The 25,043-nt window shown below is 36.1% G+C and overlaps 1 protein-coding gene across 1 annotated transcript in view; it reads left to right on the forward strand.

Annotated features, from left to right (window-relative positions):
• Window positions 1–25,043, forward strand: part of SLC8A1 (solute carrier family 8 (sodium/calcium exchanger), member 1) — a 333,481-nt gene that overhangs the window by 333 nt on the left and 308,105 nt on the right. Inside the window, exon 2 of the mRNA XM_012653809.1 lies at window positions 990–2,824. Coding sequence (XP_012509263.1) covers window positions 1,014–2,824 — 1,811 coding nt within the window. The 5' untranslated portion in view covers window positions 990–1,013. The remainder of the gene's footprint in view (window positions 1–989; window positions 2,825–25,043) is intronic.

The raw sequence follows: 25,043 nt of genomic DNA on the forward strand, positions 1-25,043 counted from the left end.
GTCACTTGAACTCACTACAGAACTAGTATGTGTTTTAGAATGACCACGGAAAGTACGACATCGACACTGAGTAGGAACATTTTAAGGCTGGTGACGCTGATTTCACAGCCTGCCAGGCTCTTACCTACGATGAGGCCCAGGCCTGGTTATCTCCCTTTCCGGTGTGAATGTCCTGCAGGTTCTAAAGCAGGCTCTGTGCACAGATGTGAAGAGCTGTGCTTGAAGAACCAGATGCCCAGCTGCTAATGTATCAGGGGACCTGGGCTGGCTGAAAATTAGGAGGAAATGTGCTCTCATCAAAACATGCTTTAAAAACTGTACTTAATGTGTGGAAATATTGCACGACAGCAGAATTTTTCCCCCTCTAGAACAAATACCATTGAGCTTTGATTGCAGGCAAGCTTGAAGAGTTCTCTGTTTCCAAGTGAATGTGGAACAGGACATGATTTCATGAAATACAGTGTACTCCAGAATTTAAGATAATCATCAGGCCTTATGTTGGTGGGATTTTTTCAGAGACTGAATTTCAAAGCATCAATGTTAATAAGGTGCTTTTGGCAAAGAAACAGTTTCTGGAAGATGTTGTATTAACTAAAATTTAAGAGGAAATCTGCTTTAGCAATAAGGAGGAAATTATTTAATGCTTCAAAAGTTTTGGTTTCTTTTTCTTTTTGGCTATTAGCATGCATAAATGTGTATTTAATAAGGCAAGGCTATAATTGAACTTTCCATTTCTAATAAGTCAATTGTGTATCTTGCTCAGTGAATGGGGACTACACATAGAAAATTCACAGAGAAATTGAGTTGTAAACTTGTATTACAAAGGATTGCTTAATTACTAGTGAAGTTTTAGAATACATTTGTAATGGTCAAATATAAACAAGTTCTTGGTAAAATTAATAAAAATAAGTAATTAATCATGCTTTGGATGTAGCTCTAATAGTGTGATTTTTTTTTTCCACCCTCCACCCCCATCTTATTTTTACCAGTAGGTTGTGACAGCTGGAAATCTCATGCACAACATGCTGCGATTAAGTCTCTCACCCACCTTTTCAATGGGATTTCGTCTGTTAGTCATTGTGGCGCTCTTGTTTTCCCATGTGGACCATGTAAGTGCTGAGACAGAAAATGAAGGAGAAGGAAATGAAACCACAGGTGAATGTACTGGCTCATATTACTGTAAGAAAGGGGTGATTTTGCCCATTTGGGAGCCCCAAGACCCTTCTTTTGGGGACAAAATTGCTAGAGCTACTGTGTATTTTGTGGCCATGGTCTACATGTTTCTTGGAGTCTCTATCATAGCTGATCGGTTCATGTCTTCTATAGAAGTCATCACATCTCAAGAAAAAGAAATAACCATAAAGAAACCCAATGGAGAGACCACCAAGACAACTGTGAGGATCTGGAATGAAACAGTGTCTAACCTGACCTTGATGGCACTGGGCTCTTCTGCTCCTGAGATTCTCCTTTCAGTAATTGAAGTGTGTGGCCACAACTTCACTGCAGGAGACCTTGGTCCTAGCACCATCGTGGGAAGTGCTGCTTTCAATATGTTCATCATTATCGCACTTTGTGTTTACGTGGTTCCGGATGGCGAGACAAGGAAGATCAAGCACTTGCGCGTGTTCTTTGTGACGGCAGCCTGGAGCATCTTCGCCTACACCTGGCTTTACATTATTCTGTCTGTGATCTCTCCTGGCGTTGTGGAAGTCTGGGAAGGTTTGCTTACTTTCTTCTTCTTTCCCATCTGTGTTGTGTTCGCTTGGGTGGCAGATAGGAGGCTTCTCTTTTACAAGTATGTCTACAAGAGGTATCGTGCTGGCAAGCAGAGGGGAATGATTATTGAACATGAAGGAGACAGGCCATCTTCCAAGACTGAAATTGAAATGGATGGGAAAGTGGTCAATTCTCACGTTGACAACTTCTTAGATGGCGCTCTGGTTCTGGAAGTGGATGAGAGGGACCAGGATGATGAAGAAGCTAGGCGAGAAATGGCTAGAATTCTGAAGGAACTTAAGCAGAAGCATCCAGAGAAAGAAATTGAGCAATTAATAGAATTAGCAAACTACCAAGTCCTAAGTCAGCAGCAGAAAAGTAGAGCGTTTTACCGAATTCAAGCTACTCGCCTGATGACTGGAGCTGGCAACATTTTAAAGAGGCACGCAGCTGACCAAGCCAGGAAGGCCGTTAGCATGCACGAGGTCAACACGGAAGTGGCTGAAAATGACCCTGTTAGTAAGATCTTCTTTGAACAAGGGACATATCAGTGTCTGGAGAACTGTGGTACAGTGGCCCTGACCATTATCCGCAGAGGTGGTGATTTGACCAACACTGTGTTCGTTGACTTTAGAACAGAGGATGGTACTGCCAATGCTGGGTCTGATTATGAATTTACCGAAGGAACTGTGGTCTTTAAGCCTGGCGAGACCCAGAAAGAAATCAGAGTTGGCATTATTGATGATGATATCTTTGAGGAGGATGAGAATTTCCTTGTGCATCTCAGCAATGTCAAAGTGTCTTCTGAAGCTTCAGAAGATGGCATACTGGAAGCCAATCACGTTTCTGCCCTTGCTTGCCTTGGCTCTCCCTCCACTGCCACTGTAACTATTTTTGATGATGACCATGCAGGCATCTTTACTTTTGAGGAACCTGTGACTCACGTGAGTGAGAGCATTGGCATCATGGAGGTGAAAGTGTTGAGAACATCTGGAGCTCGAGGAAATGTTATCGTTCCCTATAAAACCGTTGAAGGGACTGCCAGAGGTGGAGGGGAGGACTTTGAGGACACCTGTGGAGAGCTCGAATTCCAGAACGATGAAATTGTGTAAGTTCTTTGCGTATATATATGTGTGTGTATGTATGTGTGTGTGTATGTGTGTGCGTATGTGTGGTTGAGTGTGTTTAAGAATGCAAGGGTGTGTGCATCATTTTTTAAACTAAATGACGTACAATGAATGAAGTTGTTATTATACAAAACAACTTTCCAAATACCAGTCCTCACTTGGGTGCCACTTATCAATATGCTCTACACACAGAGATCTTCATTTGACATCAAGATTTTATTTTTACTTTTGTATCTTTTCATATTTTAAGTACATTGTGAACCATGATGAAATGAATCTTGTGATACAATTTATCAGATCACTTCATTGAGATGGGTTGAAAAATTTGTATTCTATTTTGAATCACGTGATACATACACAGAAAAGGAATGTGTAAAACATCACAATAGGTCTCTAAGTTCACTGCTGAGTATAAATTGGGAAAGCCCAAAAAGGAAACACCTCTGAAAAGAATTTCCTGACTACCAGAGCTGGCTGAAAATATTTTTGTGGGTTTTATCTGACATTGTGTTTTGTGGCAATATAAGTTAAGGTTTCTGCTTAAATACTAATGCTTAATTATGACTTAATGACCAACCCCGCTTCTTCGGTTTTATGCTAACATGAGAAAAACTATACAACTCTTTTGTGGTTCCATTCTGGTTTTACTTTACATGATTAAACAAACCCTTTTACCTTACTTACATAGTGATGGAGAGAGAAATAAGATTCTGTCCAAGCGTCCTACTTGTCAGGGAGCAGGTCAGAAATAAGAAGGAGGAACAATTTACTCTTCCTATTGGTTACAACTGTGCCTATGTTGTAACATGAAGTACCCAGTTGTGCAGTGATTTTTCCACTGAAAATTGTTATTTAGAGAGCTGTTCCTCCTTCCTGGCCTAGGAAAGGGCTTTGCATTCAACTCCCCAAAAGCAAACCAGAAAATTTGACTAAATGAGCAATGTCTAAACTGGAAGGAAGGAAGGAAGAGAGGAAACTATTTATAATATCTGTAGTGCAACAAAGGACATCGAAATGAATGATTATGTTGGTTGAAGCATTGGTGATTTAGAAATTTCAGGGAAAAAGTATTAAATACAGTCAGTTCTGAAAATGGTTAGGTCTTGTGCTAATGGCAGGTGATATGTCAAATGGCAAATGTATGCTAAGTATGAAATTTCTCCTACTGAAAGTGTAGGGAGCATATAATTTTTTTTTTAAATGAAAGTGTAGGGAAACAAACCAAAAAGGTGGGAATGGGCACAGAGAACAGATTTTCCTAAGAAGAGCCTTCCCATGTCTTTACATCTCTTTGACATTGTATTATACAGATAGACAGTTACTGAGTACAGTATCACAATGAAAACAAGCAAAACAGAGATTATAATATCCATCTTGTGATGTGTGTGTTGGGGGGATAATGTTTTGGTTAATATAGATTTTATGTTGGTTCTCATGTTGTTAATGTTCCACTTACTGAGATGTGTTTTCTTGGGACATTTATTTCACTGAAAGATAGTGATATAGTAGCAAATTAATATCCTTCATACCCAAGAAAGAATTTTTCCAAAGGTCATGTGTTGAATGTCATCTTGCCCAGGTTAGCACACATAAACTTTATTTCTTTGCTAAAAATTCTTTCCCATTATATTTAATAATCCTTTTAGTTATGTAACCCTCCTGTACTAGGCAGCACTTGTAATCCATGTAAAAGTGTACTGCATGTTATTAAAGGTGTATTTCATGTTATTAATAGAACTCACAAGGGTAGCCCTTAAAGCACCTTAAATCGGTGTATTGTTTTGTTTGTTTGACAAAGGATGTTTTCTCTTGAAAATTTTGTCTTGCTTTCTCTTAAGAATAATCACTCTGTACTTGTTTATTTGAAAAGTAGCTTTTCCTATCTACTCTGCTGTCCAGGACTTTTACTAAATCTCAGATAAATAACCTTCCTTCGGGTGGCACAATGTAGAAGAAGAAGAAAAATGATTTAAAGAAAAGATTGACAGTGATTTGATGGAATAATTTATTCTGCCAAGCTCCATTTAAAACATTCATCCTATGCAATTAAATTGATTTTACTCTTGCGAAAGAAGGAATATTGCCAAACTCCATTTTTAGAAATCTAGATTTCTTGTAAGAATTGGTGGAACTGGTGAAGATTGTTAAGAATTAGTGCCATCTCTGTATATATATCCTTGGGAGTATTCTAGATCAGTCACCAGTTCCTTGTTTTATAAAACTCTTACAGTGTTTTATTGGTTAGGTTGAAATGTGAAATTTTAGAAACGGTAAAGCATTTTATTTATAAGTGGAAGGAAATTACAGCCCTACATTTTTCTTCTTTCTAGAATTTTAATTTTTTTTTGATGCATAAAAGATGGAATACATCTGGGCTCTATTATTTACAATAATTTCATCTTGACTCTATAGACAAGCTTTATAGATACTTAGTAGGTCTCTATTGATTGCATGAATTGTTTATGTGACTGGTACTTACCCCCTTAAGCACCAAGGATTCAAAGACAGTGTTTCTAGAAAAATATATTATGGAAGATACAAGAGTTATGCTGGCCTGTTTACCAGTTTAGAAATCATTACTTTTTTTATGGGATTTTTTTGTGTGTGTGTGATTATCTCCAGTGCCACACCCATCCAGTCAGATCCAAGTAAAAGAAAGTTTGTCATCATGCAATGGAGTTGGATTATGTAGTCTCAACCTAACTTATCTTTAAGAATGAATTTGTATCTCATCGAATTACATAGCAAATCTTGAGAGGTGACTTTCTTCAAAACCTACAATGCACAAATGGTGTTGACACCATTAAACTTTATTAAATACTTTGAAAAATATTTTTTTGTTTGTTTAATGCTGTACACAAAGCCAGAATTTATAATTGTTTCCAGAACATCATAAAGAGATTCCTGGAAAAGCCTGGAGTTAAAAGTTATCTAATTTTAAGGAGCCATTAACCAAGGTAGAAATAGAGTCCAATCAGATCAGGGATGGAGACTAAGAGATAGTATAGCTTTATTGATTCTTTGATTCCAAAAACAAGATAGATTTTGGAATCTATTTTTAGTATGAAAGAAGTCATTTATTTTTAGTATAGAAGACACAAATCTTACTTTTAGTATAGATCTTATTTTTAGCGTAGAAGAAGTAATTTAAATTTATAATATGGGAATATCTGTACCTGTTCATTCATATTCTTACATAAATGAGTTGAATTATTTCAACTTGACCTTTTCTAAGATCAAAATGTATTTGAGAAAAAATGTTGATAAGTGATAAATGGTGCTTATAATCTCTAATAAAACATATTCTCAGCAAAACATTTTAAAATTACAAAGCAAAAGCCTATTAAATAGATATAATTAACAAGCAGATGTTTTTGTATAAGCTCAATCAATGACAAATACTAAACCCAGGCCAAGTAATCTTGACTTTCAACAGGGAATTGTCTAATGTTAATAGCTAATAAAAAATGAATGAAGAATATGCTGATTTGATTTGTGGTTTGGTAGGTGATATCTACAAATTTGAAGTGCTGTTAATGATTGTTCTTTAATGGTGCTAGTTTAGTGGTAATAATTATTACAAAATATTGTTCGGTCTTCCAAGGTCTAACATTAGCTTAACTGTTCTGGAAAATGTTAAGATTAATTAACTAATGTAGCTACAAATCAAATTTAATTAGTTATACCACAGTAATAATATCATTTTTGGAAGACATTTCAAAAGATCATTAGCATTTACTATTGTATATTTAAAATGTAGAGTTCAAAAAACAAAATATGTAAGTTGGAAAATTTTCATGATATATTACTTAGAAAATCAGATTACCAGGATTTCCTAGTCACAGCATAATATATTAAATGATGAGTCTATCCAAAATTAATTTTGTTTTAACAACTCTGACATTTTCAAGTATAGTTTTAACTTCATCAAGTCTAGGAAATATGATGTGGAAACCATCTCAGCTCTCTGACAATATTTATATCACATTTTCTTCTTTTTGGCAAAAGTACTAGAGGCAATAAAATTTCAGTATTATATAGGTTCTACGGGATTATTATTATATTCCAGGGAAAATAAATATTTTGATTTTCCTATTTATATTACCCGTGTTCTTTTCTTGCTGTACAGAATTCCAAGGAATAAAGACCTAGCTATAGGAGATGGCAATTCAATTTTGAGAGCAGAACACAATATGTAATACAAGAAGACAGCCAGATGTTAAAAAAGTGAAACAAAGATATAAAGAAAACTTAAAATGATAAGAAAAATAATTATATGGGGAAATCAGAAATGAAAAATACTAGAGAATATATGGCGAGACAAGAAAGGCTGTTAGCATGTACTATTCTTGAATCCAACATGTTTCAAGATTAACTTTATAGCAGAAGAATTCTATGTGCTACATTTAGACTATTAAAATGATGGATACAAGATATTTTATATTGACATAAAATTTTCCTAGGTAATGTGCTAATAATGTAAGATATTTGTATGGAATAACTTTAATGTTTTAATGGATTTGTGCTTTAGTGGATTATCTTTTCAGACCAGAATATTTATCTCTTTTTAGAGCCAAATCACATGTAGTATCATCTGCAAACCTAAATTATAACTACAAGATGTTTTTATAAATGCATATGTTTTCTGAATGCATAATGATCATAAAAATAAGACAGGGAAAGAGCCAAAAACATTTAGGAGTTTTAATTCAGTACTGCCAGAACCCTAAATTGATTATGTGCAGAAAGGTTATTTACCATGTCAACCAGATTGCCATATTTGCAGTTGTAGTTGCATTTTTCCAGTGCTAATTAAAGTTTGAGGTTATATCTTTATGTAAAGGAATTTTTTCTTAGCAAATGGAAATAGTTTAGAATCACTGAAGTGTTTAAATTATGGACTTTTTTCTTAGTCATCATTCAAAGCCACTACATAGGAGGCTGATTGCTTCACTAGTTTAGGGGTAGAGGAGAAATTATATATCAATTAATCAGCATGTACTTAATAAGCTACTGATTTGTGCCCAGCACTGGGCTAATAATTATGAAGAAAATAGAAGAAATATACTCCTTATACTCTAAAATGGGAGATAATGAGATGGTGCATATTCTGATAAGTACAAACATTGTTATAAAGACATTGTGTAAACTGTAGGGGAAGCCTTAATTTTGGACAAAATATTTGCATTTGCTTTTGGAGGACAGAAGGCATAATTGGAAAGAAAAATGGGTTGTGCATTTTAAGATGGAGTCATAGCTTGATAAACCTCAGAGAATGGGTAATTTCAATAAATAGACAGGATCATTATCAAAATTAATGAAAGACAAAGTGAAAGTTCATTTCGTTTCATGGGATTTTATATCATTATGAGGCTGTCTAAATCAATCCGAGTGTGTCCCTTAAAGAATTATTGTTTTTGGAACCCTTTTGTGGTGGATTGTATAGAAACAAAATTTAGAAGACCATTGCTATTAGACAACATAATATATTCCAAGAACTTTCTCAAATGCTTTTTATATATTTAATGTTGTAACAACCCAATGAAGTAAGTGGCATTGCAGATGAAAAAACTTAAACTCAGAGAAATTAAATAATTTCTTCAAAATGCTTGTGAATTATGGATCTAAGATTTGAACTCTTGTCTATTTGACTTAAAAGCTTATGTGCTTGTCCTTCTGTACCACATTGCTTCTTGCAGTTTCTAAAGAAAATTTAGATCTTCAGTAAAATGTTGTTAGCATTTTATTTTGCTCTTTGTGAGTTAATCCTTAGATCTCTAGAAATGGTTTGATTTCCTGTAATCCTGTAATCACTTGAGCAATTATCAACCCATTTTGTTACCTCATTTTCTCAGGTTTACTGCTCTGCCATCATCTTGTAAAATCTGAGCAAATTTTACACTAAATTGTGAAGTGGGAAGAGATTTTCTTTGCTTTTATTTCCTAAGGATACCAGTAACTCAGGGAAGGAGATTTAATTATATGTAATTCCTTTGAAAGAAGCAACCTTGAGGGCATAGCACCTATAGTAGGATTATTGTTATTTTGCTGTTCTTGGGTTAGCTAAGGTGTGGAAAATTGCCTATGGGCAATATTGTAATATCATGGGAAGTGTAGAGGTTTTCCTGCAAAATATCTTCATCATGTGCTGTCATGGCTACTGGAATCTGATCATGGAGCTTCATTCTTTGAGGTGGTACAACTCCTAAGTATTAGCCTTGCAACAGTGGAGTCAAAGTGGCTCTGGGCCAGGTGGCAGGGAAGGATGAGAAGGCAGCAGAAGGTGGGTCAGTGGCACCAGAGATAATCCTTATGACTGCCTTGGGAAAGCCGGCTGGGGATGTGGGGGCTAGAAGGTGCTGAGAGGGCAGGCAGGACTTCAGCTGCTAGCTTCCCACAGTGCCTTGCCATGTCCACCCTGCTCGTGGGGAGTCCAGAGGTCCTGGGAAGGAAAGCAAGCAGTCAACGATATGGGTAGAATTATAGGAAATCTCCTCCATTGCTTCCTCTCCTGGCCTTTCACCCCACCTATGTAATTCTCATGTGTTTGCCAAAGGTTGAGCCAGCCAGGGCCCTTTCTTTTCACAGGCCTATACAGCTGTCTCACTATAGAGCCAGGCTAAATAAACAATTCCTTTTATTTCCTGCCTTTCTCCTGAGGACTCGGTGCTCTAGATGACATTTTCTTTCCTTCTTACAGTGTCTCCACAGGGTCAGATGTGGGAATAGGCATTGTGTTCTTTGGTGACAGTTGAAGATTTGGAGGCAAGGGGCAAAAACAGAGCCAAAAGCAGAACTTGGATCTCTTGCCTTTCAGGATGGTGCTCATGGTAATGGGGCAAGCAGGGAGATTTCAGCATAACTGGCGATTCAAATATTAATAAAAATAGCCTAGGATATTTTCCAGATATAGTTTTCTGCTTTCAGTTTTGTTTTTTGTGCTTAGGCATGACAAATCTGGAGTTTTAGGTATTCTGAAGCTTTGTGGTGACCCTTGAAGCCAAGGCCACCCCATTTTTCCATGCTAGCCTTCCTGAGATGAAGATAGACTTAGGAGGATCCCTTAACTTGGATTCCACACCCATGTTTGGGCTCTAACTCTGTCCCCCACTAGCTTTGTGCCTTTGAGCAAGTTACTTAAGTTCTGAGTCAGTTTTTTTCATATGTAAAATGAAGATGATAGGGTGGTGGAGGTGATGGGTGGTGATGGTGGAGGTGGTAGTGGTGATGGTGGTATGGTTGTGGTGGTGGCAATGGTTGTGGTAGTGATGATGATATTGTTGGTGGTGGTGGCGACATGTGTGGTGGTGGTGGAGGAGGTGGTAGTGGTAGTGGTGGTGGTGATGGTGGTGGCGGTGATGATGGTGGCGGTGGTGGTGCTGATGGTAGAAGTGGTGGTGGTGGTGGTGGTGACATTTGTGGTGGTGGCGGTGGTGGTTGTGACATTTGTGGTGGTGGTGATGGTTGTGGTAGTGAGGTGGTATTGGTGGTGGTAGTGGTGACATTTGTGGTGGTGGTGAAGGAGGTAGTGGCAGTGGTGGTGACATTTGTGGTGGTGGTAGTGATGATGGTGGTGGTGGTGGTGATACTGATGATGGTGATGGTACTAATTTTTATTGAGAGCCAGGTTTCATGCTGTTCTGCTTACATTACTCATTTGATTTAATCCTCACAACTATGTTAAGTAGGTACTGTTATGCTCATTTGACAGATGAAGAAATTGAGGCTTAGAGATTAACTAACTTTCTCTGGATCACACAGCTAATAAAGGGTGGATATAGAATTCAGCGGTAGAACTGCCTGACTGTAACGCCTATGGTGTCTCATTAGGGGTTGTTTCTCCACTCGAGTTGCTTTCTTATGCAAGGAAGAGCGTGTTTGAGGCTGCGGTGCTGTGACCCTTAACTACAACACATGCTCATGCATCTCAGGAGATGAGAAAGTAGAGCAGTCCTTTATCTTCTCTGGTATTCTTGAACGTGTATTAACCATAGTGCACCCCCACGCTGCACTCTCCATTAACCTAGAAGATCGATGATTGGCTAGTTTGAGAAGCAAGAGAATGCTAAATGCTATTATCCCTCCATGTATATGACCTGTCCAATTATTGTCATTTTTTTTCTCTCACACAGTATTTATTTTCTCTTGTTCTTAAATTTAAAATAGAAACATCTTTATTATTAGTTTTCTGTCATTGCCTGCATTAGCCCTGTAGCATTTAACTTCCTTATATAGCTGGATAATGAATGTAGTTTTTCTCCATACTTAAAATAGTAGTTTCTTGGTCTGTTTTTTAAAAAATATGTTACCAGACAATGTATATTAATGACAACAGAGAATTAGTATTGGGATATTTTTTACCTTATATCAGTACTAAAAGGAAGTTTAAAAAGTTATATTCTCTGATCCTAAAGGGGAGTAATAGTAAGAATTATTGTTTAGGAGACTTTTCTAGAATAAGTGACCCTACTGGCAGTTCATCTGACACAAACCTATAATTCCAATCTCCACAGCAAAGGGAATTTTTACATACATTTATAAAAGTCCAATTCCAAGTCACTCTTGCTCCTGAATTACATTCTTTCTAGGGAACAAGAACACAGGAAAAACCTTCTATCTAAAATCAGATGACTGACCAATGATATCTTGCATATACAAAATCAGTGTTCAGGTGTATCTATAACAAATTTGTTTTTGAGCAAGGTAGTTTTATTTTATTTTTTACCTTTTGCAGGCAACTTATTGGTCTGCTTAGAGTAACGCCAAAAGCGATATGTTTATAAATGTAATTAGGTACAGCCTTTAAAAGAAGTCTGCAACTCTCCTTCAACAAAAAACATTTCTCTTAAATACACATATACACACAAGCATTTATTATTTATCAAGGAAAAAGTGGGAAAGTAAAATTAAGTCGCATTTACAGAGTTTAATTTTTAGGGTACAATAAAACAAAAAAAATCCTAAAATTATAAGGACAGCTTTCCTTCTCGCACACTAAGCATTACAATCTTAACTTGAAACAGTTTTTTAAAATGAGCTATTCAGTTTAATGTGTCTTATCTATATGTCTGGGATTTGTATATCAACTGAGATAGAAAGAGAGTGGCAGGGCTGGGTGGAAAGAGGCAGGGAGGAGGTGGAGGCAGGGAGGAGAAGAAGCAGGAGGGAGAGGGTAGGCAGAGAAAGAGGGATGAGAGAAGAAGGGAGGCACAGGGACAGAGACAAAGATGAAGCATATACAGCCCTGATTAGATTTCAGCTATTTCTAAAATGAAGTGAAGCCTGGAATTAGTCCAGATTCTTGCTCAAGCAAACAGAAAACAGTATGAGAGTAAGGAAACAGAAATGAGGTTCACTCAAGCCGCTTCTTTATTAAAAATAGATAACAACTTTGCCCTTGAAATCAAGTGCATGTGCCTGAGTATGTTTGAGAAGCTAGAAGTAGCTTGTGGAATCTGGTGGGGCTGGGACCCTATTTACTGATTCCTGTTTTCAGCAAATGTTCCAGGAGCACCTATCCTGTGCCAAGTCCCTTGCAGGATGCTGGGACAGCAGTGGTGTTTAGGACATAACCTCTGCCATAGAGAACTTTATGCTCTGCTAGAGGAGATAGATGTACAAATGTTCAACCATACAACAGTGTGGATGTTTAGTCACCCCCGAAGCTTCTCTGTGCCTCCCTTGGCATCATTCTCTCTGTCTTGAAGCCTCCTAAAGTGGCCCTTGCTACTGGTGCTTATGCTGAGAACGAATGACAATGAACTGTCAGCGTCACTGCTGGCTCCCTCTGGCAGCATGAGCCCACTCCCTATGCCTGCTCTTCCCCAGAAGAGAGCCACACGGCTCCCTCTCCTTCCCTGTCCCCATCCCAGATGGTTTCTGTGACAGTTTGGCTGCCCTTTCTAATAGAGACCAGAAGAGTAGAAACTGGGAAAGATTCAATTCTGATTCATTTTTCAAAGCAGTAATAAACTCAGAAGAATGTGACATAGGAAAGGTTTTGGCTTCCACTTTGTTTCTAAATTCTGTGCATTACCAAGGGAAGCATATGTCACTCACATCTGAGTCCTTTCTTTAAGTGGTGTGATTTTATTGAGCGCAAACAAATGAGGCTATTATAGAAATTGGAACTACTTAGCCAGGATTTTGATAAGCTGATGCTCAGTGCCTTCTGGTTCTCAGGCTCAGGTGGTCCAGGCTCTCAGAATATCCTGACATGGTCTTGAAGGAGGCCACACAGATTATGAGGGAAAAACAGAAAATCAGAGGTGACGGGGGTCTTGTTGAGCTGTTGACGATATGGAAAAAAAGAACTCTATGTGAGTGAGTTCTGGGATGCTATAAGCTGATATGTTATATAAAGCTGTGGTCTCCAACTCCCGGAGCCGTGGACTGGTACCAGTCCGTGGCCTAACAGGAACCAGGCCACACGGCAGGAGGTTAGCAGCGGCGGATGGGTGAGTGAAGCTTCATCTGTATTTACAGATGCTCCCCAAAGTTTGCATCACTGCATAAGCTCCGCCTCCTGTCAGATCAGCGGTGGCATTAGATTCTCATAGGAGCACAGACCCCACTGTAAACTGCGCGTGCGAGGGATCCAGGTTGCATACTCCTTATGAGAATCTAATGCCTGATGATCTGAGGTGGAGCTGAGGCGGTGATGCCAGTGCTGGGAAGTGGCTGCACATACAGATTATCATTAGCTGAGAGGTTTGACTGCACAATAAATGGAATACACTTGAATCATCCGGAAACCATCCCCCCTAACACCCCGGTCTGTGGAAAAATTGTCTTCCATGAAACAGATCCTTGGTGCCAAAAAGATTGGGGACTGCTGAAAAGTGATTTATCTCAACTACACATGGTCTAGTAGAATGCAAGAATATTAATATGATGTAATAATAATATAATAAATAAATAGAAATATGTAAGTGCAGCTATAAATATAAAACAAAAATAAAATAATAATATAAAGAAAATTAAGTCCAGATATTTATCTGGCAATATCAAGAGCTAAAATATCTTGTAGAAATTGTTGTTTGAATAATTGAAATGTATTCCGTTGGTTTGAATTCTTTCAGGGAAGGAACATCTTTCCTAATATTCCATCAATTCCATAGTCATTATAAATTATAATCTATTCTCTTAATCTGTTTTTAATAATTTGGTTATTAATTCAGTGATCAATTCTTACATATGAGGCACTTGAGACATTTCGAGGTGGATCTGGATCTTTGGTCCTACAGTAAAGTTTTCCAGTCCATTGAGTTTTATGACTCCAAATGTTTACCTTTTATGTAGATGTATGTGTGTGTATATATATTTTTCTAATCAAAGTATCAGTACGCTTGACTCTAGCTATATTCATTTTGAATGTGTTCTTTCCCAAAGATGGTTGTAGAATAAAAGTGAATGGTAGGTGTTCATCGTGGACACAAAGGAAATGACCTTGGGGAGTCAAATGCTTAGCACTTTCGTTAGTGGATGGGCTTTGTTCTGCAGGTAACATAATGATTGAGAGCTTGGGTTTTGAGGCCATACTAGCCTGGTTTCAAATCCTTGTTCTATCTTGTAGACTGCATAAATTCAGCCCTCTTAACCTCTATATGTTTCAGTTTCACCATCTGTACAATGAGGATGATAGTATCCATTTCAAAGGATTAAATCCATTTATCCAGTACCTACCTTATAGTAAGTACTCGGTAAATGATAGTTACTGTTATGTTTAGTTACTTAACAGACAGCTCTTTACAGAAGTGTAATTTCTAGGCAAGGGGGTGGTATTGTAAAAACTGTGACCCATCCTCATTAAAAAATAATAATATATATGTAGGCTTGCTGGAAATTAGGTGCAGGGTGCTTCTCCTTTTATCTTTCTTCTCTTAAATACACACACCCACCCACCCACCCACACAGACACTTTTGAGTTGAGTGTATTCTCTCTGTGTGTGTGTGCATGTCCTTGTTTTTAAGTCAGGGACACTCAAGGCATACAGTTGTCTTCTACTAGCCTAACAAGAATGATCACTGCGGGGAACTATCAAATTTATGATAAGATGCTTCCCAGATTTTGCCGCATTGATGTGATCATTGTGTTGGTGGAGGAAGGGAGGGAAGCAAGGTATGATGTAGATACCAGGAAGTTAGAACTAATAGGGAACATAGAATGGGTCAGAGATAAGCTTTTTCCTTTACCTAACACTTCACTATTTGCAAGGTTCCCACTCCTTTGTTAATACTTCATCTTCTCAACAACGCTTTGAGGCATTAGCACACCTATTTGGGGCAATGGGAGTGCCACGGTGATTTATACCTAGTAGATGCTTAACAAATGGTTTCTAGGTAGATAGTAAAGAGAAAAAAGGAAGCAACAAAGATTTTTATGCATGGGAAAACTTAACTTCAAAGAACTGAGTTGTTCTAAATCACAGAGCCTACGCTGGAAAGCGAGCGTATTGATACCTCCTCTGGTAATCTTGACAGTACACCAGGTGGGGTGGTTGCCAGGTCTAGGACCTACCCCATGTGTCTTTCAAAGGCTATCAACACACCAGCCTCAGGAGAAGCTTCCTACCTGGGTACTTGCTCTCAGCTTCCACAAATATTTCATGATATTCATTTCTCTTATTATCCTTTTAAATTGTATTTTAATAAGTTTTCACCTGGAATAAACTGTTTGACGAGGGAAAAATTGTTGCATTTTGATTCCCTGTGCTCTGGCATGTCTTTACCTCTGAGGGATGCCTTGATGATGTAAATATACCCTGAAAATTCTTATAAGATATATAGACTTATTCAGATTTAGCGCTGGAGGGAGGGTGAAGGTTGAAATAATAGAAATAATAATACGCTATATTGAAGTAGTGGAATGTGCACTTCCACTGTGACTTCTATGAAATGAAATTCCTCATGTGACAGTGCCAGAGTCACATTCTTACTCTTATGCACCAATAAACACATCTGTGGAAGTGGGTGATTCCTTTTTGTTCAACATTAATTCTGCCTTAAAAGAAGCCAGTGGCATTAGCAACTTACCTATGACTCCTCATTACACCTGAAATGCTATGATACTTCTCTCCTTACTCTCTAAACTGTCTTTATTCGTCACCAACTCTGATTCTTGCAACCATCTTTTTTAATCAATCCATTAATTCAGCAAAAATCTATTAACTTTTTAATGGTGACTTGTTTTATGCCTAATCTAGAGACTCGAAGATTAAGGTAGTCCCAGAATTCCAAGATTAAAATTTAGTGGGAAAAAGAAAAATAATTACAACACAAAATAATATAATCGTGATGATAGAAATATATACAAAGTGCTGTGCGAGTTTAATAACTCTGGTCTAAAATAGCACTAGTTTAATTTCTTCTCTTCTTTCCTTTCCTTTTACTTTTGTTTTGCTTTGTGTCTTTTTAAGTGATACCAGGAAAAGTTTGTTACAAGTAATTAAATCCTCTTGGAAATTATGAAAAATACATGGAAATCTCATCCGATCTGTCTGAAAATGATAATCATTTTTCACAACATGACCATTCTGGATATTCTCAGCATATTGCCTCATTCTTTACCAGAAAAATAATCCCTAAATTAACATGATTCTGTCTACATTTTTATGTGTTAGACAGATACAGATATCAAATATGTATTTTTATCAAGTACAATTAAATCTTCATGCAAGAAATTTCAGTGTGTTAAAGTCCAGTTAGTTAGTATCAAGGAACTGCTGCTCCTTGAATGTATTGATATTTAATAAAATCAGGAAACATAGTTCCCTATTGATAAAATACATTCTAATTCAACTCAAATATCTAACACCGTAGATAGATCTGTGTCAGGAAGGAAAATAAAAGCACTTTAAAGATGGTGTTTTCTCTGTTTTTCTGTTTTAATAAGTACATTGCTTTAAATGTATTTGTTTAAAAAAATTACCTTTAAATTTTTCAGCAAAACTAATCCTAACACTTGCTTTGGGAGCCAATTAAACTTTGTATTGGACTGAATCTCAAAAAACATATCTTGTGTTTTTCTTAGTTTAGTTTACAATCCCCAATGATGTTTTGTGGGCCAACCTTCCCAAAGTTCTTGATCTTCTTTGGTATTAAAATCTGTCATATTGAAGTCAGTACCAAGACTCAGAGCTGAGAGAACCCTCTTTATATAACCTTCAAAATGCAATCAAATGTCAAAGGTGTAAGAAATTTTAAATGCTGATTTAAGAGACCTCTGTACTTTGCCTCTTGAGAGAGAAGTTGGTAAATTATAATTTTTATTTTTGGTCCTTCACTTTTTTATCTTCTTTTTTTTCTGATTAGGGAAAAGCTAGATTTTGATGACTTTTCTCCCTGCCAAGAGGCTCACAAGTACTAACATAAATAAAGAATAAAGCCAGGAGACAGAATGGAATGCAGAAGGAAGCAAATGTTTGGGAGTCAGGAGTTCCCAGACCTAAATTGTCTCCTTAAACCACTGATCTGGTTCGTCTGCTCCTAATTGCACCAGCGGCTTTGGGCAAGTCATTTCGTGTCTCTGAACTTCAGTTTTCTTGACACTAAAATCAAGGCTTTGAAGTAAATGACCTATGGGTTTTCTTCTATCTAAAAAACGTTTGCTCTCCTAAGAGAAAGCATAAAAAAGATGACATAACACTCAATATGATTTACAGTCAAGTATGAAGAAACTTTATTGGTATTTCTTTTTGTTTTCTACATTACTCCATGCCTTAATTTTCTTTATGTAGTTATTTGTCAAAAGGAGACATTGAAAGAAAACAAATAATATAAATACCAAATAAGAGAAACTTAAATCCTTCTTTCTTATTGAGTCTTGATAAGCTATGGACTTGCAAAATTATTTATGTTCACTGGATTGATCTGCTAAAGTCAATTTTGTCAAATATGTTTCAGTGTCTTATATAAACTGACATTTCTGTCACAGTGTATTTAGGATAACAATATAATTTGTTGTTCAAATCAGAACACTTTTGTGAGTGAAAGGGCACTATTAATAATTGTGCAGGTGCAATATTAGAAAGTGTGGCATAGTCAGCTTAATTTGAGCTTGCTCTCTCGGTAAAGTAGAACGATTGCTTTTCTGTTGAAAACATTTATAATAATAGATAAATAGTCATCAGAAATGAAAGCCTTTACATTTGATTTTTCTGTTTGTTTGTTTTACCTATTTACATACTATCCTTTTTGTTGTTGTTGCTGTTAAATGAAGCTATTCAAAAATCATCTTAATACAACTTGGCTAGTAAGTGTGTGCTGGAATAGAGACAGATATGGGAAATTAATTAGATAAGTGGCAATGGAAGAGGGAATCCATTATGCCTAAACCACAGCTCAAATGGTTTGCTAGTCAAACCACATTGGCAGTTTTCTTTTCCTTTTTTGTCTCCATATGGATTAAAACAATCGATTTTTCTTCTGTGTCTTCAGGGAAATTGTAGAATTGCAGCAGAAGTAGATCTGTGGGATTGTGGGTATAATGTTATCCCTACAACACCCAGAAAAGTTACCAATTTTGTCTTTTTTTTTTTTTAAATAAGAAAATCTCTGAAGTTTCTTCCGGCTCTAAAAGGCAATTATTCAATAGAATCATACACTCCTGAGAGCCTTTGACCTTGTCTTACCTTATCTTACTCTTAGACTTGGCTGTCCCTGCCTGGAAAAACGCTTGGTGCACTTCTAAGCTACTGTGCCTCTTAGGATATCCTCATCAGCCTTCTTTATGCATTCCGTAGACACACTTCAGGGCCCTGTCCTTCGGTACTCTTTCATTCCCTTTTAAAACAAGTATCTGAGCCATGTTGTCCATGCTCTTTGGTATTCAGATGACACGCATCTGTCTGTGTCCCTTCTTTCCCAATATTGCCATCTGCACAGGGTTTTTCTCCAATTGATACCTATTGTCTTATTATAAATATACATCATTGTCTTTATTTAACCAATAGTATTTATTTTAGGATGGCTATGTAGGAGTAGAAAGAACAATATTGATCTGTAGGCATAAGCCAATTCAACTCAAACCAAGTTAGCTCTGTGTTTTCCATAAAAAATATATTAACCTATCATAAAGATATGACAAGTTAAGCTTATTTATTGATTTTAAATAAGGGAAGAGGTACTGCATTAGTACCTGAGCAATGAATAAGCCTCCAAGAGACTGAAACAAGTCCTCATTTAAACGTGAATATAGATGGAACAGAAAACGAATTACAGAATTAAATATTCTAATTAATTAAATGATAGGTAATGATAGTCAAGGCAAGAACAATCTAGAATTTAGCACTAAGAAAATTAGTCATGCAAGTACAGAATTGAAATCATTAGACCTGAAAATATTCTTAAATAAAATAATTTGTGAGAGCTTTAATTGACTACAAGTTCAATGGTACTCAGCGAAATGTACAGACGACGCTATGTACTGGTTCCAGTACGCTAAGCACAGATCAGACACACTCACATTAAAACACACTTGTTACTAAATCTCATGGGAGACCTTATACTTGGATGCAGATGTGTAAAGATGTTTGCTTCCCCACAGTCTAACTTTCTCAGAGGAGAAGCTCAACAGTTCCCAGTTTTGGTCTCGACATAAGATACTTTTGCTAACAAAATCACAGAAAATAAGAAACAGCACAAAATGCAGTTTCACTCATTAGTGGTTCTGCAATCACTTTGATTTGTGTTTCATTGTATAAAATGCTTGAAGGGCTTGAGCAATATTTTTATATTAGAGAAATCAACATAGTAACTTTCTGTTTCTAAATTGTTTATACAATTAAGGTGTCATTTAAATGTTAGCTTATTTCTCTTGCATAATTCTCACAAATTTTCTTTTTCAGTTGGTATAAAAAATGGTACTCAAGAAATTAATTTTCTTAGCAGCTGTTAGGTGGCAAATCAGTTTGTATTATTACATGCAATACCTAGTGAAACATCTTGCCATGTGCTTGCAGTGTGTCAAATCATAGTTCATGAGAATATTATGTGACTTCTCTATATATCTGTTGTAATCTTATCTACTTATCCAGGGATCAGTAAATATAAAAATTTGCTTTATGAACAAAGAAGTTTGAATGAAACTTCTTGACACATATTATACCTTTGTAGGACTTTGAGTTCCTAGTTAAAGGACAGTAATTTGTATCATGCTGTGCAGTGATATAATAAGGTCTCGAGCTACAGGACTAAGTGTTTTCACTTGGATTTAAAATGAGACACATAGTATCTGGAAGGAAAAAAACAAATAAAGAATGTTAAGCAGACCAATATTACTAACTTCTGAATTCTTGCTAAGTTTTTCTTTGTTAAGAAAAATGGATCTGCTTGTAAAGATTCTTAAAATAGATAATTTTAAAAATCAGCAATAAAAGTCAGAAAAAACATGCATAGATTAGACTCTAAATTTCAGAGGACATTTAAATGTAATCAGTAATAACAGTATTCATCACTAGTTTTCAACCACATTAAAATTATGTTTGCATCTTCCTAGTTGAGCTTATCGTGGTAATACTCTAAATTTTTGTTATAGTGACTTATGCCTTTGCAATTTTAGCAGCTGTGATTTTATGAATATAATATTAACCAGTGAATTTAGCAGGAATTTCTGAAACCAATAAAATTACCTGTACTGTCTTTGCTCTCTACAGGCAGTAGTGCCTAAGACGCATATTCTACCTAAGAAACAATCTGAATCTCTTTACTCTTAAAGTCGTACTTCATTCCTTTGGTCAAGAATCAGTTTCAATTAAAAGTGCACACCCCCTTCAAGGTAGTGTTAAAATTATGGCAATGAACACTGTAACTGATTATGTCCAGCTTTAATCCAGTGTCTGATACACTGTGAATAGTTGTAAATGGATGATTACAAAATAGATGTAATATCCCTCTATGTAAAACAGCTTTTGCATTCTCAGGATTAAGAAGTTCATGAAAACTGGTTACATATAAGGTAAGTTAGGTATACTTAATAAACCATCAGAATCACAGGCCATCTCACCAACAAGGTTATAAAATTCCATGGACATGGTCACAGTTGTACATGATCACTTTCTCCATCAGATTAATAGATTCTGACATATCACTAAGCAACCTATGTAATATGAACAGAATAGCATGGCCAGGAAAAATATGAGTTCTGGAATCAGATTATCTGGTTCAAAACCCAGCTCAAATATTTACTTGGAAGGTGATATTGGGCTAGTTATTTAACATCTCTTTGCTCCAGTTTCCTCATCTAAAAACAGGATAAATAGTTCTATATTAATGGTTTTTATAAAGAGAGGTAAATGAGATACTATATGTGAAAGGTTAGAACCATGCCTGATACATAGTAAAAATTCAATCCATTTTGTCTTTTGTTAAATTACTGATTTTAAAATAACATAGATGTCTATATAAAGATGGCATATCCAATATAAAATATTTTTAAAGATAAGGAGAAAATTGTAATTAATGTCACAAACCAGAGATGGTTACCTTTCACCTTTTAGTATGTAGAGGTATGATCTTTGTTTCACTCTTGCTTTTGCTGTGTAGGTCTGTGTTAAAAATATTCATTATATAAATACAGTTCTTTAAAGTAAAATCTTAATATCTGAATATGACTTCATTACATGAATGCAATTTATTTAATGAGGCCCCTTTATTGGTTTTGGTTTTGACGTTTTGATTTTTTTTACATATTTACACATAAATAATTAATGTCATAGTAAACGTTTTTTGAGAAAGCAAAAAAATCTTGGTTCACATGTTAGATCACATCTTGGTTCACATCTTTAGGCTAAATCCTTAAATTGTAATAAATGGACCAAAATGTATAGACATTTTTAGGCTCTTAATAACTTTCACAAAGCTCTTTTAAGAGAATCTGTACCAATTTACATTCATAATGTCCGTATATAATTTTCTAATGAGATTGTCTGTTTATTTGCTAGAAAACCTTACCAGTGCTTCCATACGGAAGTACTTCTTTAAGATTTTTCCACTAGTATTTATTGAGAATATACTATGTGCAAAATGTTGTGCCAGAGATTATTATACTTTAAATCTGTTACCTTGAAGTGTTTCTGGATTCTGATAATAATTATTACTGTTCAAAACTCTTCTTAAAATGCTCTTTTGAAATTGTCTTCAGAGCCATAGTTACTTATTTTTTAAAATTTTATATGGCATTATCTTGCCTGATCATTCATTTCATTCAAAAGTCTTAACACCACACAACTTTATACTGGTCCCCAAACAAATTCAATCTCAAAATGATTTACTATTTTTCAAAATCATTTACCAAGCTCGCAACTGTATGACAGTATTGTATAAAGGGTACATTCTTGGGGTAGAAAAATCTCGTGTGAAATCCCATTTGCTGGCTTTATAGGCATGGCTAATTTAGGTCTGTGTTCTTAAACTTGATATCTGTGTGAGGTAATACCTATATTAATTAGTTAGATTTAGCTATTCCATAATATATATATACTTCAAAACATCATGTTATACATGGTAAATGCATACAATTTTATCTGTGGATTTTAATAAATAGCTAAATTTGAAAAAGAAGAATTATAATGATGACTGTACTTTTATAGTTGGAAAATTTCACAATTTGTTTTTCCCACTGCAATATGTGCAAATAGATATCTGAAAGTTTTCTTCTTTCCTTTAATACTTGTATACATTAAACTATAGGTAGAATATATGGGCCTCTTTTACTAGGCACCATATAGAAACTTTTAATGCAAACCAATTAAAAATACTTTCAGTGTGATCCCTAGTATTGGATGTTGTTTTCCTCTTAATTCAGTCAGTAACAGGTCAAATTGAAAGACTTTGCTGTTATTTTTGTAAATCTGGACAATTTAGTGTTCTGATGGCCTGATTTTTTTATTACAGCCTTTCATTGCCCTCAGAGGGGTACTATAGTAATCTAAAAAACAATCTCGAAGATTTATTGCCTAAAACTTTAGTAAAAAGGGGCATGTGTTCTATCCTTTGCCCCATGATTTATTGAAAAGTTAAACCAGAAAGTTTTTATCTAGTGGATTTTCTCTAGTATTTGCTTCCAGCGGTTGCCTCTTTTCCTTTTTTCTACATCCTTCCTCTTTCTCCCTCCCCTCTGCTTTTCCTCTGCTCACTCTTAGTCCATGGTTGCTCCTGTTCACTAGGCTGTTTCTAAATAGCTCACAGAATTCAGTTTTTGGTGGTGCAGAGGTTGCAGATATGGAAGAGCAGCATTGAGAAGTTAGCAGATTAATTGGATCGTTAACAGACAGCTGTGAAATCGAAGGCAGAGCAGGAACCAGGGGGCCACATACATACGACTACGTTCTCACTACCGCTTCTGCCTTTTGGATGGATGATGGTGGACGGCATGGCACTGGAATACATAATTTCTACTATATTTCTGAGCAGGATGATTTCTTTCATAATTATTTCCAAAAATCTGAGTACGTCATTGCTCTTATTCCTTTCCACTCTCCAGCCTCATTCTGTGCCACCACCTCCAACTCTTTTCTATTTGGCAAGCTAAACCGTAGATGGAGGTTGTGCTGTGAGAATTAAAGTATTCCAAGTAGATGACTACAGCCTTGCTCTTGATAAGCAGAAACGTGTGTTCTGTGCACGTTTCTGAAGATTTGTGAATTTACAAATCGCTGGGCCAGCAGCTTGCTCTGGACAATTCTGAAGTAGGAAGTTCTTGACAAAGAGCCTAAGAATCCATTATCTTTCGGCTATAAAGCAGGGCAGAAACCCTCATTTCTCTGTTGACTCCAAAGTGTATTTCTGTAGCCTGAATCTGCAGATTTGTTTTCCTAACAGAAAAAAAAAAAAATTAGAATATACCCCAGTAACAAAATATGATTAGGAACTTACAGGGTGTATTTCAGTCAGCTAATAGGTTATTTCAAGTGAGTACCAGAAACTTACCAATGTGACTATTTCAGGGAAATTTGTTCTCTCTGAGGAAAGTACCTTGCATTCTTGGCTCTTGGTCTCAAAACTGCAAATGACTATAGAAAAAACAGCATTTTACAGGCCTGTCTTGAATTGATATCTTTGTAATAATATCAAAATTAATGTTTAAATATAATCATTGACTCTAAAGCATGTTATATAACAGTAATATTTTTTTCTTTCCTGTATAGTTGCAGTTGTTTCCTAAGATTCTTTCTTTTTCTTTGTTCCTTTTTTAATGATTATTATGGCTATAAATCATTTCCTATTATAATACCTTTTAACTCAAGACTACAGTTAAAATTTGTGCTAATGCTGTATCTTTCAGCATAGCAGAACTGGTCAAGTCCAAGGGATAAGTATTCGTGTCACTAAACTTTGATCAAACTCATGAATTCTAAATATCTAATTAGGGCACCTCCAAAATACATGCCTTTGGTGCTGTCTTACCACTATTGTAAGTGTACAGAAGCTTGTTAATTAGAAGCTATGTCATTGTAGCTTCAGTTCCCCCAGTTGGGCCACCTACTTGTCATTCCCATATGTCCCAAAGCTATCCTAATTGCTGTCTCCCTTTACCCAGATTCAGGCGGTTGAACTGTGTTTTACTGTGTCTCTTGTGTAATGCCAGAATCCCAAAGTGCCAAAATTTCCTGTGGTTTTAGAAGACAAATGTAGAAAATAAAACAGGAGAAAATCTCTCCAGTTAGTGCTTCCAAATTGGCCTTTGTTTGTGTGAATATACAGAGGCGAGCTGCAGCAATGAAAATATCCACAGTCTAAAACAAAATGTTGGTAAATTAAGGCTGGGAAGATTATTTGAATACCCGCATATCTTACAGAGACCAGCATAAAATAGTGACTTTTGAGGGTATGAGTTTAGATTGGATGTGATCTGGTTCAACTCCAAAGAAACTTTTGGCAAAAATGTATTAAACAATATTTGGTGCCCCAAAGTATGTTAGGATTTGAGTAATAGGGAAGAAAGTGATAGAAAGGAACTGTAAATGGCTGAAGAAAATAGGGCCCTTTCCATGGCCAAACTCACAGTCTAGTCTGATAGAAGATTATTACATTGTAATGGAGATAACATATTTGTGACTTTATTACTTATGGAATATGCTCCTTGGTGCCTGACGTGGTTGTATTTGAGTGCCTGCATTTGTGAGTGAATAAATACAAACTGGGTAGTAATTACAATCACCGATGAAGACTCACAGCTCAGAAAAGTCACTTCAGAAGAGA

Source organism: Propithecus coquereli, unplaced genomic scaffold (assembly GCF_000956105.1).
Source record: "Propithecus coquereli isolate 6110/MARCELLA unplaced genomic scaffold, Pcoq_1.0 Scaffold43, whole genome shotgun sequence".
In the NCBI taxonomy this organism is placed as follows: domain Eukaryota; kingdom Metazoa; phylum Chordata; class Mammalia; order Primates; family Indriidae; genus Propithecus; species Propithecus coquereli.